General features: G+C 37.3%; 4 protein-coding genes and 1 long non-coding RNA gene across 12 annotated transcripts in view; 2 read left to right on the top strand and 3 right to left on the bottom strand.

Annotated features, from left to right (window-relative positions):
- LOC103873476 overlaps positions 1-10,801 on the top strand; it is a 22,185-nt gene extending 11,384 nt beyond the window's left edge. For 3 of the 6 annotated variants that reach the window (XM_033272203.1, XM_033272198.1, XM_033272202.1), the window contains 3 exons: positions 6,120-6,175; positions 8,725-8,890; positions 8,986-10,801. The gene's annotated coding sequence lies outside the window, so the exon portion shown is untranslated. The remainder of the gene's footprint in view (positions 1-6,119; positions 6,176-8,724; positions 8,891-8,985) is intronic. The other 3 variants (XM_033272200.1, XM_033272199.1, XM_033272201.1) reach the window with 3 other exon arrangements.
- LOC117125790 (ATP-dependent DNA helicase PIF1-like) lies at positions 5-3,133 on the bottom strand. The gene has a single exon (XM_033272197.1). The coding sequence runs from the start codon at positions 2,264-2,266 to the stop codon at positions 1,196-1,198; it is 1,071 nt and encodes a 356-aa protein (XP_033128088.1). The 5' UTR covers positions 2,267-3,133; the 3' UTR covers positions 5-1,195.
- LOC117126110 lies at positions 2,363-4,986 on the bottom strand. The gene is made up of 4 exons (XM_033273512.1): positions 4,895-4,986; positions 3,861-4,786; positions 3,103-3,706; positions 2,363-3,023 (listed from the first exon to the last, which is right to left on the bottom strand). The coding sequence occupies exons 1-4, from the start codon at positions 4,984-4,986 to the stop codon at positions 2,363-2,365; spliced, it is 2,283 nt and encodes a 760-aa protein (XP_033129403.1).
- On the bottom strand, positions 8,265-12,734 carry LOC117125791. The gene is made up of 2 exons (XR_004448186.1): positions 12,698-12,734; positions 8,265-8,784 (listed from the first exon to the last, which is right to left on the bottom strand). It is a non-coding gene; the product is annotated as an uncharacterized LOC117125791 (long non-coding RNA).
- Positions 8,492-18,008, top strand: LOC103873478 (ubiquitin carboxyl-terminal hydrolase 26). Of its 3 annotated transcripts, none has more exons than XM_033272194.1 (14): positions 8,492-8,620; positions 12,631-12,734; positions 12,807-13,406; positions 13,495-13,750; positions 13,857-14,536; positions 14,820-14,928; positions 15,135-15,313; positions 15,501-15,785; positions 15,872-16,079; positions 16,251-16,322; positions 16,751-16,948; positions 17,038-17,301; positions 17,368-17,509; positions 17,609-18,008. In XM_033272194.1, exons 2-14 carry the CDS (start codon positions 12,658-12,660, stop codon positions 17,701-17,703), a joined length of 3,165 nt encoding a protein of 1,054 aa, XP_033128085.1. In that variant the 5' UTR covers positions 8,492-8,620; positions 12,631-12,657; the 3' UTR covers positions 17,704-18,008. The 3 variants fall into 3 exon arrangements, with proteins under 3 accessions (XP_033128085.1, XP_009150133.1, XP_009150135.1); XM_009151885.3 differs by lacking the exon at positions 8,492-8,620 and adding an exon at positions 12,375-12,533; XM_009151887.3 differs by lacking the exons at positions 8,492-8,620; positions 16,751-16,948 and adding an exon at positions 12,375-12,533.

Raw genomic sequence — 18,008 nt, 5'->3', positions numbered from 1 at the left:
AACACAAAAACTCCATCCTTTGACTGGAATAGGAAGAAATAGAGGAATAATATCAGTTTAGAAACATAGTTTAAATATTGGTGGCCATAGAAAAATGTTTAGGAGAATCGTATGACTTTATTGAAGAAAAAAATTGAAATGTATCATCTGGAAAGTTGGAGCTATGTTTCTTGCTTGAATAAATATTATGTGTAGGTTCTTGCTTGCCATGTTGCTTACAAAGGTTGCGATCCTCAAATATCCTGAAACATTGTATTGCAATTAGTATAAAATATAATAACAGGTAGAAAATAATTGCAAACAATCCATGACTTAAAATATTACTATACTTTTAAGTTCACGCTTTCATGTAAAGGTATTACCTTTTCCAGCTAATTGTTTCGATCAGGTAACTGAAAACCGCAAAGCTGTAACACAAAACAATTGATTTTCAATTAAAAACTGAAGACATGCAAATGTAGTTAGACAATAAAAACAAAACAAAACCTGCAATCACCTTTGCCCGTATGAAAAGCTACATGTCATTGCCATTTTGTAGTAAGTTTTGGAAAACTTCCTTGTAAACTACATTCATTGTTGACTCTTGTGGCTTTCCCTCCTTGTCGGTAATAAGAATCTTTAATCATTTCCTTGATTTAACCCTAGACACAGCAACATACAACTGTCCATGTGAAAAAACAGGTCTACGTAGAAACAAACCCACTTTCGCTAGACTTTGACCCTGACTTTTATTGATGGTCATTGCAAATGCAACTTTTAAAGGGAATTGCCGGCGTCTCATTTTGAAAGGAATCTTTGTATCTGATGGTGTTATCAGCATACGGTGAAGAAAGACCTTCTCTCCAACTCGAGCACCTGTTATAAATTTTGCTCCAATAAGATGATCAGCCATTTGTGTTATCTGAAGTCTTGTTCCATTACGCAACCCTTCTGTAGGATCTAGATTTCTGAGTAGCATAACTGGCGTACCAATTCTAAGCCTTATAGAATGATTAGGTAAACCAGAGGTCTTTATACTATTTAGAAATTCTGGACAGAAAACCGAGTCATCCTTAGAGTTTGTATCAGCTGGATCAGTACTATCAGCACTAAGATAAGTTCTTTCTTCGCCTGAAAATTAAAATTACATTCATCCCAGTTAGAATTTTAGTTGGTAGTTAAATTAAAAGCTTTGATCTTAAAAATTGTTAATATATCACGTACCTGTCAGCCGATCTAACATGTAGTTGTTAACAACATCAACCTCTTCGTTGGTAGGACACAAAATAGCTCGTTCTTGGAAAAAAATGGGGTCTTTTGAGTCTTTGAAAGTGTTCCCATAGGTTTCTGAAACAATGGCCTCAATTGGATCACCACACTCCGTAATAAGAAGATCTTTAGGAATGTTAATGATAGTTTCTCCATTATTTGGTTCATTAATCTTCCCATCTCCTACATCCAGTATCCACTTCGAGAATGTCTTAATATCGTCAGCTACACTCTCGTCAAGTTCTGATAGCAGTCGCATATTTTTGGTTAGCTGCAGAACCTTGCAATACTTCCACAAATAGGACGAATTTAGAGCAGCCATAACAATATCAGCCCGGTTACCCCGCGGAATAACTGGTAGAATCTGTCTGAAATCACCACCAAATACCACCACTTTGCCACCAAAAGGAGTGTCATCTGTAGTCTTCATAATATCGCATATGGTTCGATCTAAGGCTTCGAAGCAATGCTTGCTCATCATTGGAGCTTCGTCCCAAATAATGAGAGAAGATTTGTAGATTAACTCAGCTTGATCACTGCCTGGGTGAATCTTGCATGTAGAAAATTCATCTGGATTTATTGGAAGGCTAAACCTAGAATGAGCAGTTCTTCCACCAGGCAGTAATAATGCAGCTATGCCGCTAGAAGCAACATTAAGCACCACCTCACCCCTTGATCGAACAGCAGCTGAAAGGATGTTCCACAAAAACGTTTTTCCTGTTCCTCCGAAACCATAAACAAAAAAAACTCGTCCTCTTTTGCTCGTAACACATCCAATTATATCGTCATACACAGACCTCTGCTCGTCTGTCATCTGCCCAAACCATTCGTCATGTCTTTCACGCAAATCATCATGAGAGTAGTTAAGCTCATCTTGTAATAGCTGATTGTCTAGCAAAGAATCAGAATTATCAATGGGCTTTGGCATTGTCTTCCATTTCTCCAAAGTACTATTTTTACTGCGCATGATGTTTTCAATCAGTATCAGTGTTGCGTTCAGAATCTGTTCTTCACTCATAATAAGACCTATAAATAAATATCATGAAACGTAAACATTTAGCATTCAGAACATATGAGGCGGATATACGGCTTTGTATTATTCTAGACAATATAACTAACCTGGATTTCTTCGCTTTTTCCTCTCAAGGAATAGAATATCTTCAGATAATAAGTCTTTAGTAGACTCCCATACTACCCTTGGCGAAGATAAACTTAATGATAACAACATCTGCGCAAATAACTTCCGAACGTAACCACCTGACGCCCATAAACTACATTCTTTAATTCTTTGAATGTACTCTTCGTCATTTTCCAACAATCCAAGCTTATAACATGCATCTTCATTACTCGGTTGAACAACCCCATTGACAGTCTTGATATCGTCATATGATCGCGGCCCTCTTACGATATTAATCAATATCCTAAGATAATACTTCTCTCCAGAACTTGGTGAAACATGGGCCAACCTTCCAATTGCAAAGCCTTTTTTCCTTTTTTTCCACTCGGTGTCTTTGGCATCATAGATGAACCGAGTAGGAAGTTCGGGATATGTTAGTAATCTGGCTTCAGGATATACTCGACAACAATCAAACCAAGCTAAGAACATCGTCTTTGCGTATTTCACCCGATCCATCACACTTTTAACCGTGTCACCTTTCCTGTAAATAACTGGTTGATCTCCTTCCAGATGAAATGTTAGTTTCTCTACAGGTGTAGATCGGTAATGTGTTGGGAAAGCGAGTATCCTCCATGTAGACTCACACGCAGAGATATATCTACAAACAAAATTGGTGTTAACACAGAAGTTTCAGTGGTCAATGTAAAAAAAATAAAAGATAAATATGTTAATCTTACCTAGCTTCAAAAAATTTTTTAATCTCGTCAATCTCAGGCTCCAAATCTTCTGATGAGAGATTGCAACCTTCTGCTGCATTGCTTTCAGAAACTACCGGTGCAGTATTTCCAAACTCTTCAGAAATGGGAGGTCTATTAGATGTTGTACCTGCCTCATTTGCATGTCCCCTCTTTTTCTGAGTAACAGTTGCTGTAACACAGTCTTGTCCTTTGTTAATGTACTTAAATAAGTACTTAATAGAACGAAACTGATTACACCACTCTACATTAATATGTGCATTATACTCCAATAGAAGTTGCTTGTTGTAGGGAACAACAAACGTATTATCCAATTGAATACCTTTCTTTTCCACAAAATTCCCATCTTCTCTTCTCCGGTAAACTGGATAACCTTGAGAATCAACTGTAGTTTTCTCAACATTCTTTCTTGGAAAGAACTTCGTACATCGCCCCTCTTCCATACATGGAGATGCCTTGTTAACTACACCACACGGCCCATGAATCATTGTATCCTTAACAACTTCATACAATCTAGGCTCCTCCTTTCTGTTTGGAATTTCAGCAGATATGATCCGATCAATATCTTCAGCAGTGGGAAGTTTATCTTTTGAATCCATAAATAACAGAATATGAGCATGTGGAAGTCCTCTCTTTTGAAACTCTATAGTATATATAGCTGTATGAGAGTATTTTAGAATATTGGGGTTTAACTGTAACTATAAACAAAACATAGCGAGCACAAATAAATGCCTACATACCTGATACAGTTTTTCCAAGCACATGCTTCTTCGTTAGATTTTCCATCAAGCTATCAAGCTTAATTTTGAATAATCTACAACACAATTCAGGTCTGTCCTCTGATCTAAGATTATATTTTCGAAAATATCTGCTTAGCTCTGGCCATTTCGGGTTACATGTGAATGTAATAAACAGATCTGGAAACCCATAGTATTTGCAAATAGACATTGCATCCAAATACATCTGATGCATATACCGAGGCCCACCAGTGAAGGAAGAGGGTATAATAATACGGTTACCTTCAATAGGGAGGTTAGAATTCCCATCATTCGCAGCCGCTACAAACTTACTCAAGCTCAAAGACCTAAGATTGGACTGATTCTTCCTTATGTAACGAAGGCGATGAGTTTCAATCATCGTATATGCGTCAACCAGAAACTGTTGTAGCAAACGCCTTGAAAGAAGAAGCACTGGAGAACCAACATTACGAACTTGAATACGAAATGAGAAGAACTCCCTCATAGTAATATTTGGTTTCTTAGTTTTTTTGCTCCCCGTATAACCGTTTTGAATACCTAACCGAAATCCATCTTCACCATAAGGGAAAATCAGTGGATACTGAAGTGGTAGATAGCAAGGATGTAGCTCGTTGATCCTTTTAAGTTTTCCAGATTTCTTCTCCAAAATTATATCCCTTTTATCCATGTTATTTTGAAAATCACCGACAACCAAAGCAGCAACTTCAGAAGATGTGGGCAGGTTATAGATTCTCCCGTCTTTTTCTCGGCTGTTGATTAAAACCAAGGATAGATCCTCACATTCGTCCTCACTGTTGAATCTATCCATAGCATTACGGAAAGTCTTCACATGGACGTTACATTCCCTTAGCATTTCCATTATAGACTGTACTAAATCAGCTCTTATTTTGGTTCTTTCACCGTTTCCACTGTTACATTACATATAAACAAATAAGGGAAATTAGATTTGGTCTATAAAATTCAGTAAATGTTGTACTTCATTTAGGAAAACGATGGTGCAAAGATAATTGATTTACCTCAAAGCAGATAACCGATTTTCCACCTCATTTTCAGTGTCATGAATATACAACTGAGAGAACTTAGCAGTTTCGTTTGCCTCTGGCTTCATGCTCCCAATCAAATGATAGTTTTCGCCATGAAGGCGGAAAATTTTTGGTCCATTACCTCTATTGATTGAATTATCGATCTTTCCTCCAAGGGATGTAAAAGAAAACATCATATTGAGGGGTCTGATATTGTCTCTGAAATGCTTACTAATAGCATCATCTTTTGTAAGAAGATCTATAAGAAAAGGTGGGGGCTCTTTTAGCAGGGGAAGCTTGATAAACCGCAATAAGTAAGACATCTGTAGATACTAACCAACCAAGTAATCCGGGTTTAGAGAACCATTGAGGATATCTTCAAAATTAGCAGATTTGAACCCACTTAAAGCATATGGCAAATCATCACAACGTTTGACACGTGTGGTTTCAATGAAACCAATCTTGTATGGATGGGAAGTCGTCCGGTAGGATCCACAAGAATGATTTAGCGTGAAGTTAATCAAAATTCTTGTCATCCCTTCTCCTAGAACAGGTGCAAATTGATCCACCAATTCTTTCTTCACAGTAGCGTGAATGTTATCACCCTGAAAAGAGTTAAAGAACAGGTCAAAATCATTAAAAAAAATTCCGGATTGAGAAACTTTAAAGTAATACACTAATATAAAGCAAATAAACTCACGTTGGAGTCACTTAAAACCATTTCAATGGTGGCACCTCCTTGCGTGGAATACTGCCTCCAAAGCCTTATGATTTTGACCTTGATTTTCCACATACTCTTAAACGGTTTCAGTTCAGACACTGTGTTTAAAAAAGCCATCTCGAGATGCCGAACAAATTTGTGAAAGGGTTTACTGTCGATGGTGTTAACTGATGATGGAATACCTAGTGTGAATCCCCTTTATATATAAGAGAATGTTAGGGTCGTTCATATGTTATTTCAATATATTATAAATTTATGAGCACAATTAAATGTTTCGCTTGGCAACCACACAATTTCCTTTGTTCAATCAAATCGATATTTACTGTAATATTTGTTTGACAATATTACCTTGTATAAGAAAGATTTGATATATTGGAAGTATAGTTCTTTGAGTGCATATCAAGTTAATGTACAAACGTGAATATATTGAATTAAATGCTCTGAAGAGGAACATTATAGAAATAAGCTCCTAACAAATATTTCCTCTGACTTTTACAGGAAAACGTGTCGACAAAGCAAATCAAAACCACATCCAATTGTGGTTTTTCTTCGAGGTATATTAACAATGTTTTTCGGTTAAGCTATCCAGTGGTTAACGATTTTTGAGAGTTTAAAAAATTAAAAACTATCATACATGACCTTTAAACTATCATACATGACCGTTATAACCTAAGTTTAGTAGAACTTGAGAAAAACAAAAAAAAAATTTGTGATGTTTATTATTAATTATACATGAACAAATAAATATTTGCTACAAAAATTAGTTGAGCATCGATGGTTTTATTGATCGTACATCACTTGAACTAAGATCAAGTTTTGATCCATGTGTTGCACTTTCTGATAAACATATATAAACAGTTTTTGAATTTCGTATGTTCAATGACAGGCTCATGTTTAAGTTAAGGATGTTAAATTACCAGTTACACTGATCTTGCCCCATTTCATATGTTCATTCAGTTTTTCGTATAAACATTTTATTGAATTTCGAATGTTCAATGACAGGCTCATGTTTAAGTTAAGGATGCTAAATTATAATGTTCACTGATATTGCCCCAATTCATATGTTCATTCAGTTTTTCGTATAGTTGTAACGAACACCACCTGTCAAACATTTTAAAAAGAAATAAGAGTTATTAGTGTAACTGGTTTAATGAAGAACCTGATTATTAGTGTAACTGGTTTGAAGAAGAACCAGAATCATTGATGGGGGCGTAACTTTCGTAATCATTCATTATACGTATATTAATATAGAATAACTTGTCGGTAGTTTAAATATAAGTTGGTCCATACGACCAAAAAATGTAATCTCTAGTAAAAAAAAAGCATTTAATGTGTACTCTGAGGAAGGCTGTCAAGCTGACACGTCAGCTTTGTACTTTAAGTTACAACTTAAAAAATGCTTCCCAATTAATAGAAAGGGGATGTCACATTTTCATATATTTGTGTTTTATTTTATAAAAGACTTAAAAATTTTATCTTTATTTATCGTATTTAATTTTAAATGACTATTTATGTTTAAAAAATTAAACTTTATTTTTTTAATGAATTAAGTTGGTATAACTCTGATAAATTAATTTTATCATGGGGTTAATATTTTAATTAAAAAATTATATACTTTTAATAAAGATTTATATTTTCAATAAAAAAATTCAATTATTTTTATGAATGCTTAAATTATATTAAGAAAAGAAAAAAATAATAATTAAGAATAGTTGAAAAAAAGTTATTTGAACTTGGACTCAATGGCCCAAAGGAAAAAAAAGTGAGAATTGAATCTGATTTTTTAATAGGTCCAACAGGCCCAAGAGAGATTTGATGTGGGCTGTATCCAAAAATAATGACCCAATATAGATTTGTTATTAATATTACTTAATTGTCCTTAATGAAACATGTAATGTTAGTGAAGGAAATGACAGACTAAGGTAATTATGACAATAAGATCGTGCTTTAATAGTATAGATGTTCTTTAATTCGCGGATACGGGTGTTCAATCCGGATATCGGTTCGGTTTCGGTTCGGTTTTTTTCGGTTTTCGGTATTTCGGTTAGTAAAATATAACTACCATTCTAAATCCATATTTACTTCGGTTCGGTTCGGTTTATATACCGTCGGTTTTTGGTTTATTCGGTTTTATACCAAAAAACATAATTATTTTGCTTGAGATCATATTATATAAATTTTAGAGTCATATTGTCAACACAGTCATTTATTAAAAATACATTACATGTTTAAATAAATGAACAAAAAAGTTAAAATGCTTCTACCATCAAATAAAATAATCAAATCTATAACTAAAATCAAAGCTTGAAATTTTGAAAATAAAAATATGAAACAAAACAAAAACATGAAAGAAAAGTTTTTCCACTCTTCCATATTTAGTGTTCATTAAAGTCATGCTTTTTCAATTGAAAATTTTCCATTAATTATTGTCCATCAAATTTATAATCTTCATATTAATTTAGTGAAGACTAAAATTAATCAAAAAGATCAAAAAAGACTTAGAAAATAAGATGTCTGAATTGCGATGTATTGTTATTTAGTTATAGTTCAAGTGTTTTACAAATTAAGGTTTTTCTATTACTATAAAATTATGGTAATAGTTATTAACACAAATTTAACTTATGTAACAAATATATTTTCATGTATTGTTATAAAATAGATATATATTTACATGTTTCTACTTTTAATCGGTTTTGTTCGGTTTATTCGGTTTAATCGGTTATATACCAAACCATATCCAAATCCTACGGTTTTTATAAAATTATATCCATTCGGTTTATATGGTATATACCAAAACCAAACCATATTGTCTATTTCGGTTCCGTTCGGTTCGGTACGGTTCGGTTTTACCATATTGAGCAGCAGCCCTACGCGGGACGACGGCTAGGGAAAAAAAAAAAAAAAAAAAAAAGAGATAGAGAAAAAATCGCCGGGGGAAGACGAAGAAGCTGTTTGCTCTGTCTCTATCTCTACTTGCTTTCTGTCTATCATCAACTCAGGTACTTTCTGGTTGGGTCTATTATCTCCGATCGATCTGGGTTTCGATGCGATTTCACCTCCCCGGAGATGATAATGTCTTTCGTTTAATCATCTTAGGGTTTAGGTGGAGGTGCAGACAACACAATGAGACCTAACACTCGAAACAAGAACAAAAGGCAAAGACCTTCCGAAAGGCAAAGACTTCGTAGAAGACTACTTGGAAGTCTTTCTGACGACCTAAGTCTTCGTTGGAAGTCTTCCAGAGTGTAAGACTTTGTAGAAGACTTCCTGTAAGTCGTCTCAATAGTCTTCTCACTAAAATTTACATGCAAGTCTTTTCAGTAGTCTTATGTGTTTGAGATGCTTGTCATCGATTGTTTTGCAGGCCAGAAAATGGATTTACCAGCACTCCCGCAGAGGATATATACATTAGGGGAAGAGCCCCCTGCACATAGGAGCATTTCGTATCACACTGATGACACAAATTTATTTAATGCTCTAAGGCGAGCTCTAAACGATGACGAATATGAGGAGCTGAAGGAGTCGAAGTTGGGAGTATTCTTCAAGTTCAAAGAGATGAATTTTGGTTGGGCTTCAAGGCTGGTTCATTATATGCTCTGTTTCCAGCTTAACATCAAGAAGAAATATGAGCTCTGGAGTCTTGTTGGTCCACAACCGGTGAGGTTTTCACTGTTCGAGTTTGAACACCTCACTGGTCTGAACTGCGATTACATCGAGGACCTGGAAAATCCAAGGGTTGAGGTTACGAAGGAGATGGCTGCTGTCTGGGAGATGATGGGTGTTGATGTCGATGTTGGGCGAACTACTGAACATACAAAAGCAGCATTTGGGAGATGCGAGGAGTGGTCTCGGAAAGATCGCATGCGGCTCGGATACCTTGCCATCTTCACTGGATTCATTGAAGGGAGAAAGTACCCAACCGCTACACGGGCTAGTCTTGTAAGGCTAGTGATGGTTTTAGAAAGATTTGAGAATTATTCTTGGGGGGAGAGTGGCGTTTAAGGTGCTGATGGAGTCTGTGAAGGGTGTAAATTTGGAATCAAATTCATACACTGTTGATTGGTTTGTTCAAGTTCTTCAGGTGTGAGCGTACTTTTCTCTGCCAGAATTTGGTGCTAATTATGGGCATCCCCTACCAAACAGACCGTATCCGCTGATGCTGGCTTACAATGGTGGCAAAGGATGCAGATTTTTTAAAAAGGCCAGTAGCAGACATGTATTTAAACTTCACTCCCTAAGATTTCACAGAAGACTTTAAAGTAAGTCATCCAGAGAAGACCTCATAGAAGACTTAAAGTTATGTCGTCTAGGCGACTTAACTTTAAGTCTTCTCTGGATGACTTACCAGACGACTTACTTTAAAATTTTATGTGAAGTCTTTTCTGGATGATTTCAGTCTTTGTTATCTGAGTTGATAACTATATCTTTTATTTTTGCAGACTAGCATGATCAACTTCGTCCAGAAGGACTTTGTTGAGATGTTTCCACGATGGGACTTTGATGTATAAGACCCAGCCGCAAAGAACATAATCAAAGTCATGTTTAATGCGAAAGCTAATTGGAACTGGACCATGAATTGCTGGGAAGTCACTGGTACTAAACCGAGAGTGAAGAAGGAAGAGAGTGCAGCGGAGACAGAGAGTGGTGTGAAGGAGGAAAGTGCAGTACCTTGAAGAAATCTCGTAAAGCGGCTTCTGTTGAGGCTAGTAAAGTGCCTTATACTGAGGCACATGCAGAGGCTCGTTCAGAGGCTTCTACGTCTGTTGGTGGGATGACCAAAGAGCAAATTAAAAAAAGCTTCAAGGACATAGCTGATGTCATGAGGGATGAGTTTGGGATGTGCCTTAGGGAGATCAAGTTGTTGGGGGATATGATATAAGCTATGGAGAAGAAGGTGAGAAACACCAAAAAGGGACTGCATCTAATGAACTTCAAATGATAACTTCAAATCTGGAAAAGCGTGGGCACGAACTTGGGGTTAGTACCAAAACCTCTCCCAAAATCACAGAGAAGAGATTGACTAGAAAAAGTGCTAGGAATAAGGGATGATGTGTTTTGTTTCTTGTATGTCGGAACATGTGTGTTTGTTTCTAGTGTGCTTGGATCATTTGCTTATGTATGGATTTTGTTTCATCTTTTGAATTGGATATTTGGTTAATATTTTATAAACACATTTTGTACATCGAAATTGCAGAGTGAGAGTATGAATGAGGCGAAAGCAGGACAAAATGGGGGTGAAAACATAACAAAATGACCCCCAAGAATCGAGTTCCTCGAAAGCCATGAGTCTTGTGATAGCAAATGAGCCCGAAGAGTATCAAAATGCAAAAAATGAGGGTTCGTAGCAGGAAGACGGAATCAAGATGTTTATCTGTGAGAATATGGGATCAAGAAGTTAAAGAAGCAGTATCTAATCTTCCATTTGGTGTTTATCTGTGAATCACTAGAGCCGCAACAGTCCAGAACTTCGAGGGCGAGAGACAAAGTTCGAGGGCGAGAGACATAGTTCGCCGGAGAGAGAAATCTAAGAGACGTGAGTTTGGAAAGTTTAAATTTGGGTCCAGTTTAAATTTTGCTTTCTGGATCTAGAAGATGTCGCCGGAGAGAGAAATTAGGGTTCATTAGTTTTGAAAAAAGTAAAAAAAAAGGGAAGAAATAAGGTAATATAGGTGCTTTTGTAAAAGGATAAAAATACGGAACCGGTTTGTTTAAAAGGATTGGTTACCGAAATTGGTTAGTTGGATGAGTTTTGTACAATGTTTTTAAATCCGATCCGGACACTGAACCGAACGACTTACCGGGTCACTGGGTCACTGGGTCGACCACGGATGAACCGCGGATTAAAAAATGAATTAATTTTTTATATAGTAATATATTATCTATGAAAATAAATACATAAAAACTAAAGTTTAATATTTTTTAAATGATTTTTAAAACATAAAATTATAGTTTGGATATGTATATATTTTATGTTTAGAAAGTATTTAGAAAACACTTAACTTTAGTTTTTATATTTTTATTTACATTTGAAATATAAAATATCAAAAAATTGTTTAGACTATTTAAAAATTTATGTAACAAAGTAAGAGTTATGATATCTGAAAAAAATCAAGATATAAAATTATAAATATTTAAATGTCTAATGTAAATAATAAACTAAACTTCAAATTCAAAATAAACTAAAAGTTAAAGATCATTGTAATAAATTATCAATAACGGAAATAAACTTACACCAAATTACATAAACTAATTTGTGTTCTCTCTATCATCGTTCACTTAATTTTCTTCAAGTGGCATGGTGAAATCTTCATCAAAATCTAAAAATCACAATATAAAACTGAAAAAGAAAACTTAACTTTTTTTACAGCACCTAACTTCTTAATTGGAAACTTAGAATATAAAACATAATTTAAAAACTAAAAAAAAATTATTTATTGGTTCAACCGGTGGTTCAACCGGTATCGGGTTCTGGGTTTTAGTGGGGTTTTGCAGGTTTTTGCGGGTTTTTAAATGTTGAGTTTTTCACAAAACCCAAACCGGATTTTTTCTGGGTCACCGGGTTTACCGGTTCAACTGCGGGTTTGGGTTGGGTTTCAAAACACTGGTTTTGTAGTTAACTCAAGATGTCTTTTAGTTAAGGGTTATCTTAGTAATGTAGCATGACAAAGTGTGTTGTGGATACAAAAGGTCTCTGAATGAAATTGTATGTGTCTCTGAGTGAGGGTAAAAACAAAATTGATCTACGTTGCTTAGATGTTTTAGAGAGCGCGGGACGACGACGAGGGAAAAAAAAAAAAAAAAAAAAAAAAGAAGAAAAAGAGATAGAGAAAAAATCGCCGGGGGAAGACGAAGAAGCTGTTTGCTCTGTCTCTGTCTGTATCTCTACTTGCTTTCTATCTATCATCAACTCAGGTACTTTCTGGTTGGGTCTATTATCTCCGATCGATCTGGGTTTCGATGCGATTTCATCTCCCCGGAGGTGATAATGTCTTTCGTTTAATCATCTTAGGGTTTAGGTGGAGGTGCAGACAACACAATGAGACCTAACACTCGAAACAAGAACAAAAGGCAAAGACCTTCCGAAACTGTTGATTCCTCTTCTCAAATTCTCAGGTATTCAATAAAAAATTAGTTCTTTTTTTTTTTTTTTTTCCTTCACTTTGAATCAAAAGAAAACATTTGCAGAAAAATGTACGAAGCTAATGATGTAACAGAGGAAGAAGTAAACCATCTCTTCATGATACACAAGAAGCCACTCTGTCAAGGCTGCCGCGTCAACACCCGCGACAACCCCAACTGCTTCTGCGCCCTCGTTCCACCTCCTAACGGAACCCGCAAGTCTGGTCTCTGGCAGAAGACTTCCGAGCTCATCCAAGCTCTTGGTCCTGATCTCTCCTCCCACCGTCGTGCCTCTCTCTCTTCCCCCTCTGGTTTGACCAACTTGGGAGCTACTTGCTATGCTAACAGCATCCTCCAGTGCCTCTACATGAACTCTGCTTTTCGGGATGGTGTTTTCTCTCTTGAAGCTGAGGTCTTGCAGCAGCATCCTGTCTTGGATCAGATTGCGAGGCTCTTTGCGCAGCTGCGTGCTAGCAACAGGTCTTTTGTTGACTCTGATGCTTTTGTGAAGACGCTCGAGTTGGATAATGAGATTCAGCAGGATACGCATGAGTTCTTGACTTTGCTTTTGTCCTTGCTTGAGCGTTGCTTAAGCCATTCTGCTGTTTCCAAGGCCCAAACCATTGTGCAACATCTCTTCCGCGGTCGTGTCTCTCATGTCACCTCGTAAGATTTTGAGCTCTTTTTTTTTTTTTTAATTTTCAAAGCAAGAACGAACGTATCTGGTGTTTTTAATTCATTTCTTTGTTTCTAGGTGCTCAAAGTGTGGGAGGGATTCAGAAGCTTCCTCAAAGGTGGAGGATTTCTATGCCCTTGAGCTGAATGTCAAGGGTCTTAAAAGTTTGGATGATAGTTTGAGTGATTACCTCAGCTTGGAGCATCTCAATGGGGACAATCAGTATTTTTGTGCGAGCTGCGATGCTAGAGTTGACGCCACACGCTGCATTAAGCTGCGCACACTACCTCCTGTTATCACTTTTCAGCTCAAGCGATGTGTTTTCCTCCCAAAGGTGTTCTTTACGACTCATTTCTTGTGATTTGCATAATAACTGAATCTTAGATAACACTTTGTTAAACTTGTTGATTAAACTTTTTCCTTCTGGATCATGTCAACAGACTACTGCTAAGAAGAAAATTACATCCTCGTTTTCCTTTCCTCAAGTGCTGGATATGAGATCGAGATTGGCAGAGTCTTCTGAGAGTGAGTTGACATACGAACTCTCTGCTGTCTTAATCCACAAAGGAAGCGCTGTGAACAGTGGACATTACGTTGCTCACATCAAAGATGAAAAGACTGGCTTGTGGTGGAAATTTGACGATGAGCAAGTGTCAGAACTGGGTACACATCCATTCAATGAATCCTCTTCTTCAACTCCAAAGTCCGAGACTAATGTTGCCTCTAATAGTGGGAAAAACACCACAGAGTCAGAGGTTTTCTCATCCAGTGATGCTTATATGCTGATTTATAGTCTTCGGTCCAGTAAACTAGAAAGTTGGGAAGGACAAAGAGAGGATCCTATTGACATAACTAAAGGAGATGTTGATGGTGTTCAACAGCCTGAAGGTGGTTATCTTCCGCCACATCTCGATGAATGGATCAGTGACCTGAACGCAACATTCCTTGAGGGTTGCAAGCAATTTGATTTAAGAAAGGAAAGAGAATTGAATACTTTGACTGAAAGGAGGCAAGAAGTAAGAACAATACTTTCAGAAGCTGCTGTTCAGTCACTTGAAGATCAATATTTTTGGATCTCCACAGATTGGCTTCGTCTATGGGCTGATACCATCTCACCACCGTAAGTAAATCTCCTCATACATATGCCTTTAAATATATATATACCCATGCTAACTGCCCACTGGTTTCAACATTTGATGCATTTAAATCTGCAACAAAGTATATGATTATATGATGGCTATTTTATACCTCATACCAAACTTTCCTGCTATTGTTTTTGCTCATAAGTTTGTATTTGATTTATGTTTTCCGTTAGTGGTGAATACGATTTCTGTGTAGCAAATTAGATCATATCCACGCTTTCAAGTGTTCTTGATTATATTTGTTCTTTTTGTACGAGGCAGAGCTTTGGACAACACCCCTTTACTGTGTTCCCACGGGAAAGTTCTTGCCTCAAAAATTACTTGCATGAAGCGTATATCTGAACTTGCATGGACCAAGTTAGAATCAAAGGTATGCAATATACTTTGTGTTTCTTTCTTCAAGGCAAAGTTTTCTTGTCTGTAATTTTTGCATCAGCTGCCATAATTATTTTCCGACAAATTCGTGGTTTCTATATTCCTATGAACACGTATCTTCCGTGGTAGAATTCTTTGTGGGTTTTTCCACGCTCTTGTTTCAACCTTCTTTCTGATGTGGTCATATTCTCTTACTTTTAGTTCAATGGTGGACCAAAGTTAGGGAAAGGGGACTACTGCAGGGAATGCCTTATGGATAGTGCTCGCATGGTTGTCTCTTCTGACAGCTATAGGGATCGAAGAACATTCATGAAAAGCATAGCAACCGATGTTCTTTCGGGAAAGTTTGAGGACGGAGAGTATTACGTCTCTAAAGCATGGTATGTATTCAACTGTCCTGTAACTGATAGGTTTATAATAATACCTTCTTTTTTTTTTGCTTATTTTTGCGTGTTCGATAGCTTGATGCATATGCTGATGGCCTCTATGATGGACGCCATTGGGACTCGCACCTAACATGTTTCAGAAAAATCAAGCTCCTTCTAAAGCGTAATAACATGTTTCCAGGTTGCAGCAATGGGTAAAAAGGAAAAACCTTGATGCTCCCAGTGAAGCAGATGCAGGCCCAACAAATGCAATCACGTGCAGTCATGGGGGGCTGATGCCTGAGCAAGCGCCAGGGGCCAAAAGGATTCTAGTTCCAGAGAACTTCTGGTCATTCCTTGTTGAAGATGCTTTAAAAGTGACGCCAGAAGATACTTCGGACTGTCCTTGTTTCCCTCTGGACTCCAGCCAATGTTCTCACTGCACATCGGAACTCTCTGAGGTTGCTGACGTCGAGGATGCACTAAGGTTAACCATGTTTAGTTGGTGTTTCTGTTGGTTGTGAATTCGTGATACTCATTAAATATTTTCTTACGTTCGGTCTGATGCAACAGAACAATAAAGGCCAAGCAGCGCCAAAACCACGAGAAGTTAGCCACGGGAAAGAGCATAGCATTAACGCCACAAAGCCGATATTTCTTGTTACCTTCTCCGTGGCTAGTGCAGTGGAGAAGCTATATTAGCATGACTGGAAAAAACAGTTCCTCAGTACCAGACCCTGAACTTCTTAGTGGAGTCATTGATACTCTCAAGTGCGAGAAGGTAAGATCCTTGCTTTCCAGTGAGTTGGTTGCTATATGTAACTCTAAATCTGTTTGCGACACTGCTTTCTCGCGGGTGAATATAACCTGTCGTATATCAGCAGGACTTACTTTATCTTCCTAGTACCAAGTTTGAGTATAAAACTAATGGTTTGTCTTATATTTTTTTCAGCACAAACGACTCCTAGAAAGGCTCCCTGAACTTGTCTGCAAACGTGGCTCATTTTTTCAGAAAAATCCATCTGTAAGTATGATTCTTATTAATCTGTTTTGAAACCGTTTGAAATAGTGAAGCTAGTATCAGAATGGGAAACTGACAAGTGTTCAAACTGATAAGTGTTCATAAAAAACGCAAGAGAGGCTAACTTGTTCCTCTATAAGAGATTAATCAAGTGCGGAGAGATGGCTGGCTGTATTGGGAGTGGTTTTAGCGCTTGGAAGGATTAGAATCTCTAGAATAAACCCTAGTCACTGGTTCTGTTACTTTGGTTTTGCGATTACGTGGTGTAATTGCCGTTTTAGTGAGAGAAATAAAGGGGATCATTTCTCATTTTCTGATTTGACAAATTGGTGTTGTGGTTGTCGGTTAGTTCACATCCTCAGTCATCTGTACTGGCTGTTTTTAGCGATGAGATGGGGAATTCTTACTTTGATTCTCTTGGACATTTTTAGACGGACAAGCTGACAATCATCCCTGAGGATGATTGGAAATGTTTCTGTGAGGAGTGGGGAGGTATCATGGAGAATGGAGTCTCTGCTTTTACTGAGACTGGTAATAACAGGCACGGAAGTGCATCTCAGGACGTTATTGACCTTGAGAAGGATATGGACATTGATAGTCAGCAGCTTATTCTTAGGACATCCCCGGAGGTATTTGAATTATATAGTGTTCCCACACATGTAGACTAATCGTGTGAGGTCCATGAGCTGCTTTTAACAATATCTTTTACCCTTGCTAGGTTTGTGAGGAATGCATAGGAGACAGAGAGAGCTATGAGTTGATGCAGAAGCTCAGTTACTCTGAAGGAGAAGTATCTGTCAGCTTGGTGCGCGGAAAGGAAGCTCCAAAGTCAATGTTAGAGGCATCTGACTCCGGCTTGGAGGTGGACCGGCGTACCTCAAAGCGGTCACGGAGAACAAACTATGGGAAGCAGACCAGCTTAAAAGTTTCTGCAACAACGACTGTGTACAACTTAAAGATGATGATATGGCAATTACTTGGGGTAAGTTTCAGAAGATTACTTGGGGGACGCAGTGACATGTGGGCGTTAATAATAAATAATATGCAGGTGATGAAAGAGAACCAAGAACTTCACAAAGGCACACAAGTGATTGATCAGGAATCTGCAACTCTTGCAGACATGAATATATTCCCTGGCGACAAGCTTTGGGTGAGAGATACCGAGATTCACGAACACCGCGACATTGCTGGTAAAAAAGACCTTTCAATTATTTTTAAGTGTAGCTAAATTACTTAGCTTAAGTGAGATTTGTGTATTTAGAAAATAACCATCCTGATGTTCTCAATAGATGAGATATGCGATAAGAAGATGGGGCATCAAGATATCGAAGCAGGGTTTCGCGGGACGCTTTTGACGGGAGATATCACTTCTGAAGCCCGTTAGTAGCTCTTAAGTTAGTTGTGCAGCAGGTGTATGGATGGCAGTTTTTTTTGAAGTTTTACTTTGTGGCAAAGATTTGGTGAAAGCTGCAAATTCGTAGACGTTTTAAGGCATATTGCGGATGGATATTTGAAGCTACTCGGCGTTTTTTTTGTGTTTTAGTGTATCGTTTATCTAAATGTGCTTAATCATCCAATTTGTGTTGCAAAACTCTTCAATGTCGATGATCAGATCAAATCATCAGAATAACTACAAGCTAAAATTGCTACTATAGTTTTTGTAAGCATATGCATAAAAGTGAACAAGAA

Source organism: Brassica rapa, chromosome A06 (assembly GCF_000309985.2).
Source record: "Brassica rapa cultivar Chiifu-401-42 chromosome A06, CAAS_Brap_v3.01, whole genome shotgun sequence".
NCBI lineage: Eukaryota > Viridiplantae > Streptophyta > Magnoliopsida > Brassicales > Brassicaceae > Brassica > Brassica rapa.
The sequence above is the reverse complement of the archived record's forward strand: the minus strand, read 5'-3'. Positions and strand labels throughout refer to the sequence as shown.